Source organism: Lonchura striata, chromosome 1A (assembly GCF_050655825.1).
Source record: "Lonchura striata isolate lonStrDom1 chromosome 1A, ASM5065582v1, whole genome shotgun sequence".
Lineage (NCBI taxonomy): Eukaryota > Metazoa > Chordata > Aves > Passeriformes > Estrildidae > Lonchura > Lonchura striata.
Window position 1 is genome coordinate 28033984 of NC_140741.1, and position 21021 is coordinate 28055004.

A 21021-nucleotide genomic window follows, 5' to 3' on the forward strand; every position below is an offset into this window, starting at 1 on the left:
TCAAGATCCCAGCACTGCAAGTCACTTCATACAGAGCTCCAGGCTTGTCGAATGATGTGCTTGAATGCCCTCAGGGACAAGAGGTCACAGGAGTCAGTGGGAAACCCAAAATCTGGACTATTGCCCAGAAAGCAAAAACAGGCAGATTCAATATGCAAGAGGGAAAAAAAACCACAACAACACAGAAAAAAAACCAAACAAAATAAAACCCCCACAAATGAATTATACAGTGCCTACAACAAAGAGAGCAGAGCCTGCTGACCTTCTCGTAAGCTGTGGTATGGATCTTGATATGTGCTTGAACAGCTCTTCCCTTGCTTTGACACAGTCTCTGCGAGCGGCACAATCCCGACATAGGCAGGCTGCAGTGTCTTGGCTTTATCCAACATATTAGAGGAAATCCCTGGACCTGAAGGCGGATTCTGTAACACAGGAGGCGTCCAGGCAAGTGGAAGGGGTGCTTGATCCTCACAAGAGACCCAACTACAATCCCTCTCTACCAGGTTTCGGTCACTGCACCAAGCGGTAGAGCAGAAAAAAAATCAATTTACTGCTAGATTCCAAGGCTGTGCTTGCATCAGAACAGAGAGGTTCTGTAGGCACAGACAAACCCTGACAGCCAACATCTAAAGATTAAAACCAACAAGGCTCTTGGCAAAATTTTTCTTCCTATGATCTCAAAGCTCAAACAGAAACTTCACTGTTTCAGCAAGCAGCTATAAGCATTTGGGCAGCAATACGCAGAGCACTGCTTATCAACAGATGCGTGGACTTCTTTGTGGGGCCACTTGCAGTAACAACCAACCTCATTCACCCAAAATAGTGAACAGTTGGTTCCTCTACTCACACTGCAGACACCTGCCAGACAGGCAATATCATGTGATTGAGCAGAACCCTCTCTCCCCCTGCATCTCCCGACTGTAAGCATGCTGTGCACACAGCTAGGAGAATATCCCTGCTCTGAGGGCAGAAACTAAACGCTTTTTCTCCCTTCTACCTTAAACCCTTAGAAACAAGAGTATTAGCTGTGGAGAAAGCTAAACTGATAATCCGAGAAATAGAGTCTTCATATGCATTTGCCCTGAGACCACACACAGGTAAGAGCAGGCTACTTCTGTGCAAGCACATATTCTCACCCCTTCTTCCCTTAAATCCATTCTCCCAACCTAGCAGAAACTCCTACCTTAAGATAATCTGCAGCCCCAGGTCAGTAAACCTCTACTGCAGGCACTAGAACTTCAGAATCTGTTTTTGTATGGGGGCATCCACCTCAACTTGAGCTTATTTCATGTGTATCATAAACAGATGCCACATGGCTGACAAATTTTGATTATACACACTGCCCAGCATGGTACTGGAATTGGAAGTCACCAGGGGAAAACATGTTCCATCTGAACAACAACCAGGAGGTACTCTCACCAATACAGCTGGTAGCTTTGTTGGTTTTTAATTTTGCTAAGCATGAATCATAAGAAGTACTATGAAGTCTGGAGTTTAAAAAAAAAAAAAAAGAAGAGATATCCAACGATCACATACCTAAAAAAAATATTCTTGTTATCTTTCCAGAAAAAAAAATATATATAAATATATAACCACATGGACATTGCAAAATTAAAAGATGAATACTCTAAACACTACAGGAACAGTTTCCAATTCATATTCTGTTCCCATCAAGATAAAATTTTCTAATTTCCAAATAGTTTTAGAGGCATTCAAGCCATTTTCTAAAGCAAGGCTGGAATTACAGTCAGGGAAAAAAACTTCTCTAATAATGAAACTAGTATCTAGAAAAGTAGTGTTCAACCAAATGCTAGATGGCATCAGTGACATTTCTGAGTACTTTTAACAGTGCTTTTCTTACTTTGAAATGTTCAACCTTCATCCAGGAAAGAATCCAAACCCCAGTCTTCCTGTGAGTAAAAAAATTACCTTTGGTGATAATATAAAGCTCTGTAATTGCAATACTCCTGAATTACCACCATATACTCAACAAAAATTGTCATCTTAATTTTAGGATTTGTAAAAGTCAGGTGAAGGTTCAGTCTCCCAGTGAACTTCAGCCAGCAAGGTCAAATTACTGCATAAATAGAAGAGTCTGTTTTTGTGTGAGCATTAGCAGCCACAGCACTGTGGAGACCTGCCTTGGGAAAGAGACTCAGCACACCACAAGAGTTCTAAAGACTGGATGAAGGAGAAGATAAAGAAATACATTGTCCAGATCTCCCCTTTCAGCAGCAACACAAAACACATTGAGTCAGGCCTGATACTCTGAGCAGGGAGGTCCAATAATTGCAATAACTAAAGAACAATTACTCAGTGCCAGACCCAGTTCTGCTTTTCCTGGCAAGACTATACCATTTAGATGGTAAAAATTACAAGATTCAGCTACAGAGGTGAGGACCTACTATAATTTTGCCAACCAGGGCCTCTGAGTTAGCAGGTCACTACAGCATACAAAACCTGAGAAACATGAGCTGGCTGTTCATCCAGCAAACCTGCCAATACCCAGGTATTGCCAAAACAGCACTAAGACATTGTCCAAGTTCTGATGAAGAGAACTTTAAGAACTGATGAAGATCTGATCCTTTCAATGTATTACTGCAGAGCTGCAGACATGTACACAGACACACCTTTCTTTTTCCTATGCAGAAAGCATCTTGGATAGAAGAACACTTGACTGGCTCAATGGTAGCTAGGTAAATCTTTTATTTGCTGAGGAAGATATTCTAAAATTTTGTCTCACAGTATCAAATTTCTCCCACACCATTATTTAGTGTTCTAAAAGAAGAAGTAATTATCCGAATTATCTGGGCCACAGCACTCCAAAGAGAACATGGATAATGTTCCCCATGCTGTAAGAAGATAAACTCCAAAGGGCTTAGTTTAGAGGATACCTTCAACACACAAGCAAGCACTTCTGGGTTTTCTCCTTGCAAAACGTGGAATCTAAGAGATAAGTAAAGCCAAGAGCAACCTGTGTTATATGAGACATTGATACCATTTTTACTGGTTTATAAACATAAAAAAAGGTTTTAAAAGTTTAATTTGCTTTACTGGATCCTGATGTACTGGTAAGAGATCCAAAAGTCTGATCAGCAATCACATGGACAGAAATAGCAATGCACTGTAAGAAGTAACTTTGACAGTTGCTCTGGAAATTAACAAGGTAGATTGGAAAACCCATTTCACAGCTGAGGTAGGATTTCAACAAGTTTCAGTTGCTTAACTACTCCAGAAAAGTAGGAGCAACCCCACTAATGCACACTCAACATTCAGTGTCTTGCACAACTTTTACCCTAGAATTGGCAGAAGTACTATTGGCAAAACAATCACCTTTACTAAGGGCACCTAAGTATTTGCCATAGATTTCTCATCTGAAAAACATCAGGCCCAGTTTTCATAATCTATGCATGAGACATGAATAGAGCTGCACATCCTCTAACTTTCAAGTGTGAAATAAGATGCAGAATGTGGGGATGTATTCTTCCCCAAGATGCTGCATCAGGAGCACACAGGCTTACACAGCTACTGCTACTCCTTCTAAGGCCTGGAGGGCATGGAATGCAGCACTTGCATTTGAGGTACCACTCAAAGTAGTGAGTAGGTAGTGGTACCTCAAATACACACAAATTTTAATGAATTAATTTCTTGTCTCTTTCTATCTTTAAAAGCCAAGGGAACGGAGAGAGAGGCCACACCAATTTTAATAGAGGGCAGACCTTGGATGAACTCACCTGTAACACAAAACTCCACCATTAGTTTCTACGCACCCCCCCCCCCAAAAAAAAAAAAGCATTTTTAAATTCAAATTATCAAGCAGATAGAAAATATGTTCATAATCTCCACCACCACCTTCCTCCTTTCACCTCCGTTCATCTCTGCAGTTCAATGCAGGTTCTCCTCTTTCCCCCAGTAACAATGTTCTCACAGGACACAACGCCTCCAATGATCTGCATGCACATAATTTAGTGATTAAATATAAACAATGTACTGCTAAAAACTTACTCAGACAACATGAGAGAGATCTCAGGCAAGGTCTAAGCCAGATAAATCCTAAGAAAGAAGTACGAGACCACTACATTTGAAGATCTGTCTGAGATGTCTAGCAATTACACAAAAGCTGGGAAAATAATAGAATGCTACACTACATCACTGTGAAGCCTTAATGTCTCACAACTCAATTCATTTTATATTTCAAAATAAATACAGACTGCACAGTGACACTTGTGTTGCTTACTTCTCAGCTAGAGATCACATCTACGTAATGTGAGTTCGCTGTGGATATTCCCAGGATCCACCAACAATGCCCCCCACCAACAATGGCCTTTAGGAAGAGGAAGAAAAGCGAGGCTGGGAGCACTGTACATTTTTGCTTCTCCAGTTCTCAGGAAGAGCCTGATATTTACCTCCTCTTATATTTTCAACCAGCTAGTGACAGCCAGTGCTGCCATTCAGCATTCAGAAAACTCCTAGACATGACAGGTAGCCAGAGCTAAACCACCATGCAGATGTGAAAATAGGTCACAGCAGCCAGAATCATGCCTGGGAACCTGGACTTTTGTTGTAGCTTTTGAGCAGCTCTTCAGTCCTCCAACCCACTCTGGGATATACCACCACCCCTGCTTTTGGCAAGTTGGCTGTCATTGAGCTGTAATTACTGCGAGTTGAAAGCATAAAAATAGCTGCTGCACAGGGTGGAAAACCTATCAGATGATGTCAAGGCGAGTTTTGAGCCCTCCCTTCCCCCCACCTCCCCCCCTCCACTTCCTTTCCTATGTCACTTTCTCATTACCTCACTGTCTCTAATTCTGAAAGTGCTTCTCTCTGCATCTTTCAGCTGTCAAAGTGAACTTTGCACAGCAGCTAGAGCCAAATCAACCCCCAGCCCATATATAAACTCTGCCACCCACTCCATTCCTTGGGATTCAGCCAAGATGTCAGTTTGCCTTTCCCTGAAAACACAAAGCACATGAAATCCTCGATCCCTATCTGCAAAACACAGGACCAAGAAGAATCAGTTGAGCCCAAGGAATGCAACTCTGATCTGCATTTGATTAACTCCATAGATAAGCAGTTTCCAACCAGCAAGGCAAGTCAACATGGTAAGTGAGGTGTGGAAAGGCAGCAGCAATCCCATCCCCCTTTGCTACCAATGAGTAACTCAGCCCTGCCTCTCTCCCAGGCTCTGCAGACCTGAGGAGCAAAGTGCCCCACAATAAAGCCAATTTTTTTTATTTTCCCACCTCTTCCCTCCTGATGTTAGTACTGCAAAGAGACTCCACAAATATTGCTACAAGGGCTGAAAAGAGGGAAAAGAGAGAGGAAGGGAAGCAAATATGTTGGTTCACTTATGGACCCTGGCTCTCCTCCTTCCTTCCTCCCTCCAGGACCCACTGCACTGAGCAAGATGGGTGTCATAAAGAAATGGTCCAGAGGTCTATAATACTTAAGATCATGTGCAAACAAAAGCATTATGCAGGACATGCTCCTGATACTACTACATGTGAGGGTAACATCTAAGAAGGTGTCACCTACGAGGCCAAAGAAAATGGTGAGACTTTTAAAGACAAGCTGGTTAATTTAGTTGGATTTTCTTCAGAAAACCACTGACAGCAGTTCTGTCAGTTCTGTGCTCTAAAAAGCTGAATATACACTCCTTGACTACAAAAAGGTGTTGCCCAAGGAGAGATTTTGAGCCCAGAGAAGAAGAAATGGTGGGTTTCTCTGACCAAAGCAGTGGAAGGACTCTGTCCATAACAGAAAACTTCTCAGTAGAGGGTAGAACAAAAGCAGAGGGATTAAGAGAAAGAAGTTTTACAACCAATTCCCAAACAACTACAGCCCACTGTGCATATAAGCCCAACAAAAACAAGCAAGTAAATTAAAAACACATATCCAAGCACAACTTATTTGTTATTTTTACCATTTTGGTTGATAAATTCTGGTTAGATGCAAACACTGTTGCATACCTCTTTAGTTCAAAGTTACTAGCCCTTCTTCAAGTTACCACCCCGTTGTGAACCCCCAGAACTGGTTGTATGAATGCTCTCACTCTGTTCCAGTGCAAAGTTAGAAAGATTAGCTCAAATTACCTTGGCTAAGCCAACGAGTTTCACAGTGAGAGCTCACACATCAAGAACCATTTCTCAAACTGGGGTGCGTATCTCTAGTGAAGGGCCTTAACTGAGAGCTGCTCCAGCTGGAATCACAACAGAATTCCACATATTCCTTTAGTTCAGCTATTACCCATCTTCCTCTAAAATAATTACTCAGACCAAAGGAAGTAACAGTTCCTTGCTCTTACCTAAGAGCAATAGTTTACTTGTTATAAAAGAATCAGATGTTTCAAGCCAGAGACAGCCACTCAAGGTGCAAGTTAAATGTTGTTCTTATAGCAGCCTTCCTGTCTACAGTTAATCTGGTCATTCACCCACATGCTCGCCAAGTAACTTCAGCTTCTCCAGGGGTAGGCAGATGTGCTCACACAGGCACAGATGTGCATTTGCCTACCCCCACCACTGCCCACAAACAGGAACACTCAGAGGTTGCAAAAATCACACACACAGAATGACAGAGAATACTCAGTTGGAAGGGACCCACAAGGAGCATCGAGTCCAACTCTTAAGTGAACAGCACTGACATGTGAGTATACACTGTGACCAGTGGAGAACACTGAGCACAAGACTTTTCAAAACATTTCAAAACATTTCCTCTTACAGATATTCCAGGCTTCAATTTAAACCACTATGAACAAGTGAAAACAGCAAAGTCCAAAACATTTGGTTTTGCTCTCAAGAGCAGAAAAACAGAGGAAGTTCTGGCTGCCAGACCAAGTGGGTTAGTGAGCAGGATAGAGTGGAAAAGGAAGCCATCTGAATTTGTCTTAAAACAGCAAATTGGTTTTAGGAGGGAGTAACTGGGAAAGGACAGGAGGAAGATACCCTTCCCCTCATGTTAAAGCATGTCTAAGAGTTTGAGAAGTTATGTCACTAATTCCTGTGGTTGTTGAGCAAAAGCTATCCTGCACTTCTCTCTCCCACATCCTTTAAACGTCCAGCAAAAAAAGGTTTCTTCTCTATGAAACCATCCTACTTACTGCACAAAAGGGTTACCTGCAAACACTTGGAAAATGCAGTCTATTTTTAAAGTACCTACACAAGAGAGGAAACAGCCAGGCTGTACTCTGTGTTCACACACTGCTTGTGGAAGGATTAGCAAACCCTTCATTTACTTCTCAGCTTATACTAGCAGAATTTCCACTAGGTAAACCTTCATTACAGGACTGACTTTTGCCCAGAAAGCTACTTCCTTCTCCAAACACATTGGTTACATGGGCATCAACAACACTTTGAGGCTTAATGTGACCAATATTCTTGGTTAATCTGATACAGAATTGCAATCTCAGAATCTAGATTGTTATTAAAGGTTATCTTTTCCTTATGGTTGCAGAAGTTTTCTTTACAACTTGAAAAAACTGCACTAATGGAGACATAATTCTAAAAAGACCATAAACCATCCCATTCATTTAATAAGTTAGTAGCCAACCCTAATCATTTTAGATGTGGGGTTTTTTCAACTGTTAACTTTTTCTCTAAAAGTTGTTTAAGTCCTTTGTCACAATCAAGTAGTAGTAGAGGCTTGGTTGAGGTGAAGTAGGAGACCAAGTTTTATGACACCTCTATCAATTCAGTGGTCAGCTGCCAGTAAAAGCAGTGGCCTCCTTTTCCCTTGTCATGGATGCTCATCTCACCTCACAGTAGAAAATTGCTATTGTCAGGATTGAGATAGGAAATAAGTTTCTCTTTATAATGTACAGTATAATCTATAATGTATAGCTCTTGCATTGCCAAAAACCTATAAATCACCTCCAACATCAAATGCTCAAACTCCTCCTTTAGTGTTGAAATTCAGCAATTCCCTGGATATATCAATGCCAATCTTGAGCTCTCACGGTGGCATCAACAACTGAATTTGTTTACAATATAAAAATGTATAATGTGTTTGAGTTTTAATCTATAGCTATAGCATAAAATGAGACAATGTCAAGGCACACAGCCATGATATAGTTAAACTCATGATATGGACACACTGATCCTGGAAAGAACTTCCAGAGTTTTGAATGGATTCATCCCCCCTCCACACATGCAGACCTTTCAGACCTTAAGTGAAACATAAATAATGAATCTCAAGAAGGAGAGAATTTTAGACTAGATTTGGGATAGGTTTTTACCTGATGCTGCTAAATTACTCAGCTTTTGATTAAATATTAAAATATTCTTGTCATGCTATGGTGGAAGAAGTCCTTTAATGCTTTCATGGGACTCACCTGCCTATCACTTTAAGAAGATGCAGTTTTGATAGTACTACCATTCCTTCTCCATAGACTACATTTTTAAGTGAATCCTTTTCTGCATCAACCAAACCACAGTTTTACTTTCCTTTATCTAAAGGGAGGAGGGAAAATATACAGGCCTCCTTTCCAAGGAGCATGATTACTTTTAACACAGATTTTATCTCATGTTCAAGATTTCTGATAATGTCAGTCATGAAAGCAAAGAAAAAAGGCGAGTAGCTGTTAGGGTATATTCTCTCCCCAGCAAAACCTGCCAAATCTTAGGAGTTTTAATCACCAACTGGCCTAAAAGCATTGGAAGGCACATAGCCTAAGTGTTTATAACTGTAAAGAAAAGTGTGCTTGGAACATGATGTTTTGATTCAGACATCAGCTTTCTGTTCTGCTCGCCTCCTCCTAAATCTGTAAGTTCACCTGAAACAATATGCAAAGAAGTCTCTTTAGTCACAAATTTTCCATTAGCTGCCTCATATCCCTTTAAGATATTTCTTTCTTGCTTTGGTAAAAGTTACAAGAATTTATCAGTCAGAACCTCACATTTATGGATTCTGATCAATTCAAATCTATTAAAAAAAATTTTTGGCTGGATAAACTAGGTTAAAATAAGTAGAGAGATTTAAATATAACACAGAGTCTGTGTGTCAGAACTGGGATTAGAAATCCATGTATCCTCCCTTCCTTGGCTGCCGAATCTATTTTGTAAATCCAGACACAAGAGAGGGACCATTAAGGTGGGACTGCATAAAAGCAAACAAGTGGAGGATCTCATTGAAGAGACAGACATGCAAAGGAAAAATATATGATTTTTATATGGCTGCTAGTTGTTATGATCTGGCAGAACTTGGCTGCTCACTGCCAGTACATCTAACAGCCAGCTTAACAGAAATCACTTGTGAACAAACTCTTTAGAACAAAACCAATTTTAACAGAACCATATTGCCATATGCTCACTTTTAGTAACTATGCTACAGTAAGGCCAGAACTGACTATGATCTCACAATTCTCTTCTATCAGAAAATATTTTTCCCTGGGCACGACAGCAAATCTGTCTTTAGGTTTCAGCTATAGTGTGCAGAGACAGACCCAGTGTAAGAGAGGAGAGCCGTGGGTACTGTCTGCCTGTCTCTACTGACTCAGTGGGGCTTTCACACTGCCTCCTGTGAGATCCTCCCAGAGAAGCTAATGGAGTCTGGGCCAGATGAGGAGACTGAGGTGGACTGAAAAGTGACTGGCTGGGCCAGGAGGGTGCAGCAGCACATGCTGGGGGCTAAGTGGCTGCAAAGCAGATTGGCAGGAAAGGGCCTGGGGATCCCACTGGACACCACGTTGAACATGAGACAGCCATGTGCTCATGGACAAAGAAGGCTAAGGAAGGTATCCTTGGCTGCACTAGGAGGAATGTTCCCAGCAGATTACAGGAGATGATCCTGTTCTGCTCAGCCCTGATGAGGCCTCCCCTGGAGTGCTGGCTCAAGCTCTGAGGTCCCCAGTACAGGAGAGCCGTGGCCAGACTAGAAATCTTATCCATCTAAAAACCTGAAGGAATGGTATAAAGAACACAGAGCCAGACTCCTCTCAAATGGTGTCCAGTGACAGGATCAGTCAATGGGCACAAACAGGAGGTTCCCTACAAACATCAGGAAGGAATTTTTTTATTGTGAGTGCAACTGAGCACTGACACAGGTTGCCCAGAGAGGTTGTGAAGTCTCCATCTATGGAGACACTCAAAAGTCATCTGAACACAGTCCTGGGCAACTCGCTCTAGGGAGACCTGCTTGAGCAGAGGGGCTGGGGAAGACAACATTCCAAATTCAACCATTCTGTGAGAGACGTGTAACCACCCTTTGTTGGAACTCAAAATGTCTCTCGGACATTTTTAGAGGTTCCAGGCCTTGGTCAGAGGTATTTTAGATCCCAGCAGGCAGCTGGAAACAGCTGTGATTTTGAGTTTGAGCCATGGAATGAGTTACCAACTTTGAAGGTGGAACGAGCAGTCACAAATGGTTAGATAGTATAGTAAAAGTAGTTACAGAACAGAGGGAAAAATTTTTTAGTATTGTACAGGAGGGTTTTTACTTTGTACATGGGGTCAGAAGTTCTAAGATGGAGGAGAGTGGGCTGACCCTGTTCTTCCTCCTTCTTCTTCCTTGCCTCCATGTTCTTGGTGATGCTGGCACTTATGGATTGGTTTAGAGTAGAAAAGCACTTGGTAATATAGGTAGTAGGTATTGGGGGAAAAACTGTAAACATATAATACATAATATATCATATAAAAGATAGCAGCAGCTCTGGGCGGGGGGAGAGAAGAAGAAGACAGCAGACAGAGAGGATGTCAGGGTGTGTGTGTGCCTCTGCCTGGGCCGCTGACCAAGCAGCCGCAGCCCGAGAAGACAATCTTTTAGATAGTTTGCAATAAACTGCCTTGAGACCGAACAGCAAGAGCCTGCGGAGTTTTTCTTTGGAAGCACGGGTTGGAGGAGAAACTTTACCATCACACAAGACCCCTGACCAAGCCTGGGGTTCTCACAACCCTTCTTCCAAGGACTTGTTTGTCCATTCATAGATATGTAGCAACCTCAGAGTAAAATCAAAGCAAATTCTGACATGACAAACCTCATACTGGGGAAATGCTCATGTTTTTAATATTCTTCTAAGAATCACTCACTTCTAATTTAATTCTTAAGGTTTTAAGTCTAGCATGCACTGTATATTATTCTTTACTGGCAATCTTTTCTGTCTCTTGGACTTACTATGCAGCCACTGCCACCATTTACAGGTTCCATGACCTAGAGTTCAGTAGTTTTCTCACCCTACTTATGACTTAAAGAGTTGCAACTGTTTATCTGCTTCCTCAGCTTCCCTGTTCAGTACAGAGTTTAAGTGATATTACCTAAACCAGATGAAATAATCTAGCATTATGCTCTCATAATTCCTTCTTTTTGAGGGCTCCAGGTTTCATAAGAAAGTTCAGTGAGTTAATTAGAGTCACTGATCCATCAGAAAAGTGAGGGGGTTTAAATGGCTTTGTTTTCAAAAGCGAATTAGACTCCTCATAAGGAAGTCCAATTGTCCAAGCTAGCTGGAGCTAAGCAGCAGATGCACTGAGCTGCTACTGCTGCTGCAAAACAGGAGTAAAGGAAAGTACAACCGCTTCTCCTCCCTTCCACTGGTCACGACAAATCATTGGGACAAATAATTTGAACTGTTTTGTGTTATTTCACCCTTGAGACAAGCTTCTTCATTTTTGTTCCAATTTAGTTTCTTTATTTTAGTTTACCATAAAGATATTGGGTCCCAAGAGACAGAGCTGCCACATTTCTGTTTGGAATATCTTGACAATAAACATACAGGCATGTGCTGTGTATAGATAGCCAGAGCATGTGAAATAAAATCAACACTCTGTGGGTACATCAGGATTACTTTTTGTACTACAAGCACACTAGAGACTTAATTAGCACAAGCACAACAGTTTCATGATATGTCAGATTTATTATGATTATGCTGCAGAAATGTTTGGGATTTCTGAATTTCTTCTTCCCTGTCGGTTAATGGAGTGTAGTTGCAGCAGGGCAGCCAGACATCTGTAAATTCTGCAGAAATGTTACAAGAACCCTCATGGTCCAGGATGGGGGAGGAGGAAGAAGAAAAAAAGTGGGCATTATGGGAAAATAAGACATATACAAGAAGCAGCATTTGCTCTTAAATCAACCCCCTGGAAATTAGGTTCCCACCACAATTTAGGCCCCTAGCTCTCCACCACCAACTTCTGTTATAGGAATAAAACTATGCACAGCCAGCCTCCTCATACAAGTTAGAAAGACGTACTCAAGTATTTGACAATGCCAGAATTATGATCTTAGGACATTTTTCTCCATTAAGTCCTCCCACACTTTTCCGTTTTCTGCTCCCAGTTCTTCTCTTCTCTTCTCTTCTCTTCCCCTAAATCAGTTACTCACCAGTTTTAACTAAAGAAATTATTTCCCCCCCTGCTAACTCTCCAAATTAGATGCTACTCAAAATTCTACATCAAGCTCTGCAATCTCCTGTCCCAATTAAATCAAAGGAAAGAGTAGCTCACATAAATAACATTTGCAAGATCCAGTTTTAGCTTCTAGATTTTGCAGCAAAGTTTCCAGTCCTGCTTCAGGGCCAGAAGGTTAAGCATTTCTCAATGACGCAGGCTCCCTTAGCAAGAGAGAGATGAGGAAGGGGCCCAAAAAAACCTCATTCTTCCCAGGCACTAAATCAACAACCACAGCAAACAGTGACTGCCTCTCTCCAAGGAAAACTGGGAGGAGTGGAGCAGTCTCTTATATGTAGCCACTTTGTCACCATAATGCGAAAGCCCAGTAAAAAGAGAAGAAGAAAAATAATGGTATGAACAAATTTTTTTTAAAATCCCAGAATGGAGATTGTACACTATATAGAAATCATAGTAAATTAAAAAGCATACAAACAAGCTTAAAATTCTGTAGAGAACAGAATAGACTCCACAAGTCTGTTTAAAGTTGTTGTTCTTTTCTCATCCATTTAAAGTTGTCAGTAACTTTCTAGCTTAAACTTAAAAGATCTTTTGACTTTTAAATGGGCTGAAATTTTTGTGCCTTGGAGACCACTTTTCATACGCTACGTATTCCAGAATCTCATTAATCTTCCTGTTTTCAAGGTAAGATAACAATAGTGGTTTTTCTAAAAGGAGTCTACTAATCTGGATCTTGTTCCTACTTATTTAGAGGTAACATGAAATCAGCACAGGTAGACTGAAAAGTTTTCTGTTTATTTCAGTTTTTAGTGAGAGAACATTGAAGGCTCTAAGCTTTGGGAATGTTTTATAGTAAGTCAAGCTCAAAGTCCTTTCTGAACCAAATGTTTTGCGAGGTGCAATTTTTCATCAGTGGTACCTCAGTGTCACATAGTAACTTTAATAAATCAAAACCACTCAATATATTTTTAAAACGCATATATTTGAGTTGACATCACTGAACACAAAGTTCAAATCCCAAATATTGGAAAACACAGACAAGGAATGACAGCTTAAATCAGAGTATCTCCAGCAGAATTTTAAAAAAAGGAAAAAAAATCTCCTCAAGGTTTATGATTACAGACTGATCAAGCCTGCTTGTGCTTCACTAGAAGCTGCAACTTCTTTATTTGGGATACACTCATTTTCGAGGAAAAACAATCAGGGCAAAGAAAATGGAAGACTACAAAGAACTGCAAATACATTTCTTAACCTACTTTTGACATGGGATAATTAAATAGGTTCATATCCTGTTGGGGATCCAATGCTGTGCATAATGCCTAGGAAGCATCATTAACATTACATAGAGGATCTGATTTAAAATAAGCATCACTACAAAAAGATACCAAAAAAACATTAGGCAGGTCACATTAGCAGATACTATTTTAGCACTTGCCTACTTTAAGAATATTCTAAGTAGATGAAGCTTCTTCTAGGGAGAATATTTTGCCTGCATTAAGGTTTGCATCAGTTTAACTATGAGGAGTCATTGGCACTGAAAGCCACTGACACATTTAATATTGAAAACTAGAAGAATTTTAACCAAAGAGAGAAAGTCTAGGACAGCTGTCCAGCATGAGTGAGAAATCTAACACTTTCTAAAGCAGTGCTCAGTAAATTTATATAGGGGACTATATGACAGAATTACTTGCAGCAGCAGGAGAGGGGGCTCTGCAACCCTGAAGATTAATGCCTGCTCCATTGCTTTATGACTTCTTACCTGCCTAAACTATGGCTAAATTAGACAGCATTCTTAAACCACACTAAGGTTAATCACAAAAGGGAGCTGTGCCAATGTAATTAAAACAGTTTTCTATATTAATTTTGATAGTAAAATTATCTTGACAAAGAAATCAAGGGGAAAGGGGGGCAATATTTCTTGTATTAAGATAAAAATTCTAGTTTCACCCCCATAAAGCAAGGCTCACGTTTCCTTAGCCACAAATGAAAAACCAGACTACCTCAAGACAACCAGCTGAGGTTTCTCCATTTAAAAAGACAATTTGGAAGAAATGCCAGTGTCTCCTTGGAAGAGCCCTAAGGTCAGAACAGCAGAGGGTGCTGTAAGTCTGAACTGAGGTGCAGCAGTTCCACAGTAAGGAGAATCCAGAGGCAACATGAAGCTGCGGGTTACTTTTTTTTGTTTTGTTCTAGAGGGGTTTTCTGTGCTGTAGGAGTCATTTGAGTCTGGTAAAAGCAAACAGCAAACAGGTTAATACGAAAATTTATTTATAGTAGCTTCCACATAACATCAAACAATAACGTAAGAGACATTTCCAAAACCGCAACAGTTACCTATAATCCCTACCACTGATCTATACACATTATAACATTAGGGATTGATTCACATTGATGCTTAGACATAAAACATTTGTACTTCAATGTCTACAGTCAAAATGTAGACTGGGCTTGGATCCCATTATTAAACAAAAAATCCTGATTATAAACACTAATGCAAATTTCTGCTATCACAAAGGCATGGAAACTTGAGCACTTTGTTAAACATTAGTCATCTCTTAAATCTGGCAAACACTGGCTACCCAGGAGCCACCAGGTAACTGGGAGACAGAACGGATGTGTGTCTGCAGAGTATCCCTTTAGGCAAAGAACGTGGTGTAATCATCATACCAGTTCAGAGAGAATCAGCACAGCACATGTTCAGATATTAATCCAGAACCTAAATTAGTGGCAGGCCACAGAGATGACTATGATCTGCCTGAGCCACAAAGATAAAAATTATCAGTCTGAGCCTATATACATAATCAATAATAATTCCTATACATCTGTGCCTAAAGACCCCAAACAGAAACTTAATTAATCCTTTTTCACTTCTTTTTTCCAATGCATTTGAACTATATTCCTAAAGAAAAGCTGATTCATATTAATCATGTAAATGAGTGGGTAACTCACAGAGTATGATGACAACAACTAAACAGGGCCCATTAATTTCACAGAAAGGAAGACTCTGTTTTGATTACAGTTACAACATATAAAACCTGACATGACTTTACATGTAAAGTAAACTTTTGTTTAAACAAAACTTTTGTTTTGTTTTTAATAACAATTGATGAATGATACTGAAAATTGCAGTATGATGATGACAATCTTACTGTGTACACTGGAAACTGGTTAAAATGCACACACACAGCCCTAAAGTTAATTCTCAGAAGCTGTATTTCAAAGTAAGCTAGAGCAATAAGAAGGGTTATGAGACAAAGCAGTCATTTTGTGTCTACCACATCTTTACTGTTTTAGAATAAGCGCAGCCTGTCTGTGCCCCCTGCAAGTTAATCTTAGTTCACAGAAGGGATAAGAGCAAAAAGGTGCCTGAGTGGTTGTTTTCCTACTCTCTATTTCTTAACCTATAGGGTAACACTTGCTGTATAAAAAGAATAAACAGAGTATTCTCAAAGCAAATAGAGGAATAAAAATATTACTTTCAAAAGATTATTTAATGCTTCAACAATATTTACTACAGGGATAAAGAGAGTTCCAGGAGTTTTTTGTTTAAGGTTATCAGAAGAAATAGGTACTGCTCAGCTAAATTATTCTAATGAGTACTTTTTATTGTAGACTGTCATTCTTGACACAAAAAAAAAAAAAAAAAAAAAAAAAAAAAAAAAGGGAAAAAAGAAAAGCATCTTTTTATATATTTAGTTTCAGCACAATCCTTCACCTCTAGTTTGGCTAACACAACCACACTGTGATTTGCTTTCTCAATAGTTAATCACAGGGATAAAAGGTAGCAAAAGGTTATGTTCAGATCTTTCATGAATGGAATAACTCACTAATGTGCAGCTTACAGCTGTACACTCCTCTCCCATGTCTGACAACAGCCAGCCCAGAACTTTGTGCAGTTCGTAGCTCCAGCACAAAAATTTCCATATTTAAAGCTGACTTAAGGAACATCCCATTTGCTGCTTCGGAAAGAATTCCCCCTGCATGATGATGATGAAGCTCACATAGCTTTGTTCAGTCTTTGAATCACATGCAGGATTCTGGTTAAAAGCCAGTGAAGTCATTTTATCGCTACTCAGAATATATACACCCGGGGAGCTGTACCAGCAACCGGGGAACTCTTTACACTCCCCAGGAACTTGCTACCTAGATACAAAAGGTTTCATTTCCAAATGCCATAGATTCCAAACAGAAATCAAAAGTTCTATTTTTAAAGTAGTGATGATGCAAACTACAGAACTAGGAATGTTCTCCCCTCAGCTCCACCCTCCATCCAAAACCAAAATCCCAATTGTGTTGATTCAAGAGCTCATTGCAATCCTGAAATTCCAAGTTAGAGGGAGGGAGGAAGGAAGAAAAGGGAAGAAAAATACAAGTTCTACTTATTAAAACAAAACTAAATGCAAAAAACCTCACAACTACAAAAAGCTCTCATTAGAAGATGAAAACAACAGCAAGGAAAAAAAATCCTTGTAACTGGTGCTTGAAAAAGACAAGATGAAGTTAGAAGGCATTTTACTGCATCAAGGAAAGGTCATTCCTCAGGTTCTAAAAGCCAATACTGAATTTCAAATCTATTTAAAACAGGAAAGAGAACATCAACCACATACTGCAGCTCTGACATTTGTGATTCCTGAAAGAGCTGAGGAGGGGGAATACACAGATATGCTGTCTGTACCCTTCCTTCCCATTAAAAGCAGTTTAGCAACTGACATCCCTAAAGCACTTTAACTTAAATCCTGTAAAGAGGGAAGAAAAAGAGTCTGGGAGTTGTGTTTTGAAAGAAAGAATGAAGGGATCAGCACTGCTTTTTCCTAAATTGAATTTAATATATCCCTAATCTGCTAAAGTAGCTCAAAAATCCAACTTTTCCCCAGAAAATAAGGGAAATTTTGCATTTGATTCAAAATAACACTAATTTTTAGCTGAAAGAATTTTTCCTTTTTCAGAACCAGCTGGATACAAAGCAAATTAGACCACAGAAGTCAAGTTTTATCTACTACAGAGAACTAAATTATTTCTGTGCTCATTTACAGTGCTGACTTCAAAACAGCTCTGCTTTTGTTCTCTCAATATGCATGGGAAAAATACTCTTGTTCATCTAAACCAAACTTCTGACAGTTTAGAACCACCTTGTTTTGGGTTTGCATACCTGTCTTGATGTCTAATAGACTTTAAGATTTTTTTTCAGCAGGTCAACAGAACAAACATATCAAAACCCAAAGATGATATTCAATAGGCTACCCTACACTGAACAATCTTATTTTTCTCAGTATACTCACAGAAATAAGATCAAAATGGGATGATTATTGATGTTCAATATATACCAAGACAGTGCAAACAACACTGTTGTGCACTGAAACAAACCAAAGCTATCCAGAACAGTAAACAAAGGTTTTAAGTAGAGCAAAACCATAAGGAAATAGAATTCATTAACAGAAGTAGCCATTTGTCCAAGTGCTAACATCCATTAATTCTGGCAATGCACTGTTAGACTCTACATGACCCTAAGAGGCCATAACTCTTCTCCATCCATGCAAAACGCTGGGAAAAAACTATCTGAAATTTAGGGTTTCTCTCTGGCTGATTGCACCTCTTTATTGTACTGCACACACACTTCTGCCCAGTCACCTGCTAGAAGCCATAAAAATGAATTTGTGACAAAAACAATTTTTAATTAAAAAAAATAACGTGAAGTTATATTAGAAAGTTTCTATTTGTTATTTAAACACAGAACTTGCACAGAGAAGACAGGAACATACCCAAGATTCCTGAGATTTCCCCCAGTTGCATGGGTTCCTCAAATGGCTGTTTGAAAACATTTAGGTGTTACTAAATTGTAGACTGTGTCCAAAATGAACTATGCTTCTAGCACTCTTGCCTCTCCACTAAAAAAAAGGAAAAGAAAATATAATATTCATTGCTCATTCCTTCAGTGGCAAGTCTGTTACAAAGCCATGTAACAACAAAAACTATTTAGTCCATATCCTGACTGAAAAGTGACCAACAGCAAAAGAATTTGCAAGATCTCTATATGGGCTAATTAGATAATGAAGCAAATAACAAAAAGGCTTCAGCTGAACAAAAAAAGAGGCTACATAGGGAGATTAGGTTGAAGTAGATAATGGGAAGGAAACAGCAAGCTTTTGGAATCAGAAATATAAATATAAATAAAGAAAACAAATTATACAGATGCTGAAAGAGTCAAGGCAGCAAAAAAGACCAATTGACTCTTGGAGAAAAAAACACTAAAGAGAGAGCTCCCACTCCTAAGAGCTTGGTACAGATGTGCACATCAGCTTCACTGTCAGCAGAATGAAAACACACAAATTGGCACAGGGCTGGTTCCAAAACTACACACTTGAAACTGAATGCAGAATTTCACCCCACTGTGTATGTCTGCTTTTGAATGATTGGATCAGTAATACCAGTTCTTTAAATAAGTTTAGTAGTCCATTGAGATGCCAAATAGACCAGTCATGGTTTTGGTCTTATTTTTGCTTTTTTGGAATGTCTTTTCAGCTTGATTTTCACTTTTACTTTTTCCTTCTTCCACTGTCACCAACCACCTGCATTGGCTTTTTTGCTCCTCTTTTTTTTTCAGTTTGACAGATGTTTTTTAATTTTTCTCTGGTTAATACAATATGCACCTCACTGTTCATATTGTTCTTGCCTCAGTTATTCTTTGTTCTGAAGAAACAGACCCTCTCCGCTTAAGCTATTCTCCCAGAAAAGTAAAGTTGTAATGTCCCCCTCAGTTCTTTCTCCAAAACATTAAGAATGTTTTCTCATCTTTAGTATCAAAGGAGTAGTTTTTCATGTGCCTGCCAACATGGAATACAGACACTGTGTCCTAGGTCAGCAATGGCTTCAGATACTTTTGCTTCTTGAGTGGACTCCCATTAATACCCAAGCAGTAAATAAGCACAGCCTCATGACCTGCAGTCTTGAACAATTTTTGGTCTATGGAGTGCTAGCTGTGTAAACTCTACCAGGATAATTTATTTGCCCAGCTTAGGCCACAGTTCTCCTATTTCTTCAGTAGGTGTTTGAAAACTTTGAGGAGTTGACTGAGACAACTCTTTCCATCTTTCCAGTAGGGCTTCTGAAGATGAACATCAGGACCAAGAAGATTTGAGAAGTCTTTCCTCAGCTAAGTAATTTCCCTCAATTCCTCATAATAGGTCTCAACAGACCGGAGATCCAATTTCAGCCTCTCAAGTCTCAGTTTGCCCAACACACAACTACCTCACTAGGCCAAACAAGAACAGCCACCACCACCATCTGAAGTCTCTAAATACTACAACTGAACAAATTGGCCTCATCATCAAGTAGCTGTTTTCCTTATCTAGAAGCTTGTAATACACTTCCATTATTCAAGACAGATCTTTAAAACTTACAATGCACATGTTCCTGTTGTCACATTCCATTTCCCCACCAATCTTGTGAATCTATTTACGTAAACATTTGCCTGCTCTTGCTTAAGATTTTCCCAGCAGTGGTTGATCCAGAAAAGAAGAGAGTGTCTGCTATTGGAAGAGGTGCAATAAATCTGTATCCCCCATTAGGTAAACTACACTTGCCAGGAAATTGCCTCAACATTACAGAACGCCACTGCATAATCCAAGACTAGGTTAGGGGACTTAAGCAAAAGCTCCATTCAAGTAGTCTTTAGTGGGAGAAACACTCACCCTCAGAATTAAATGAAAGCCTCAGAAGTTGAGGCTTTGGAGGAGACAAACACAGCCACACAAAGTTTTGAGAAAAAGCAATACTAATAGGAAGGCAATTTTCCTAATTTCAACAAGTGTTACTTTATTATGTCAGCTTCCTGAGAATATAATGCACAAACTCAGTTATAAGAACATTGAAATATAAATTTCACGGCTGTTCTTTGCTGGGGGGGGGGGGGGGGGAGGGGACGGAATTTAAAACTAATTAGAAACAAAGCATGTTGAAGTCAACATATTTTTCAGGCCGTCACATAAGAGCTTTCTTCCCAAAAAAGCCAGATTAGATACTATCCTGCCATATGCATCCACAATACCAAACACCTTGTTAGTGTCTAAACCCTACCTCCAAAATTCACAGATTGAAAGAGTACAACAGAGGAGTGATGTACAAACCCTCTTCTGAATTGAGACAAACACTACATAAGATGTAGGCCTGTCTTTCCTGTCTACAACAGGAGATATAAAATAACCATACTTTGGTTCTCTAAAATAACAAAGACTATGTCAGGTCTATAAAATAAAGGTCATACAGGATCTTTATAGACATAAAAATCTTCACATATATTTTAAAAACACACAAAATTGAGTTACGGAAATTAACATGGTCAATTCCGGGAAAAAACTAAAAAATAATATAAAATTAAAATAACCAAACAAAACATAGCAATTTTGGTACCAATTCTGGGGAAAAATTAAACTAAGAAATTATTGTTTTACTTGTCTCTTTCCCAGTCATTACTTAAGAAAATGAAAAAAGCATTTGACTTTCAGGAACAAGTCTGTCTCCAATCTTTTGGCATTACCTATGTGCAGCTTTTCAGACAATGCTGCTCAAGAGATTAAAAGGACACAAACCCAAACTCCTAGGCTACTACAAGCTTGTGGTCAAATCTTACCAAGTCTCTGTTCCCATCCACAGAGCAAAGGCCATTCATATCTATATATGTATTTATTTT

The 21021-nt window shown here is 39.5% G+C and overlaps 1 protein-coding gene across 3 annotated transcripts in view; it reads right to left on the reverse strand.

Moving 5' to 3' along the window:
* Window positions 1-21021, reverse strand: part of MRTFA (myocardin related transcription factor A) — a 95808-nt gene that overhangs the window by 47989 nt on the left and 26798 nt on the right. Inside the window, exon 4 of one of the 3 annotated variants that reach the window (XM_085570396.1) lies at window positions 263-422. The exons of 1 other annotated variant lie outside the window; for it this stretch is intronic. In XM_085570396.1, the coding sequence (XP_085426522.1) occupies window positions 263-422 (160 nt within the window). Of the gene's footprint in view, window positions 1-262; window positions 14562-21021 lie in introns of all 3 variants that reach the window. One more of the 3 variants, XM_085570397.1, reaches the window with a different exon arrangement.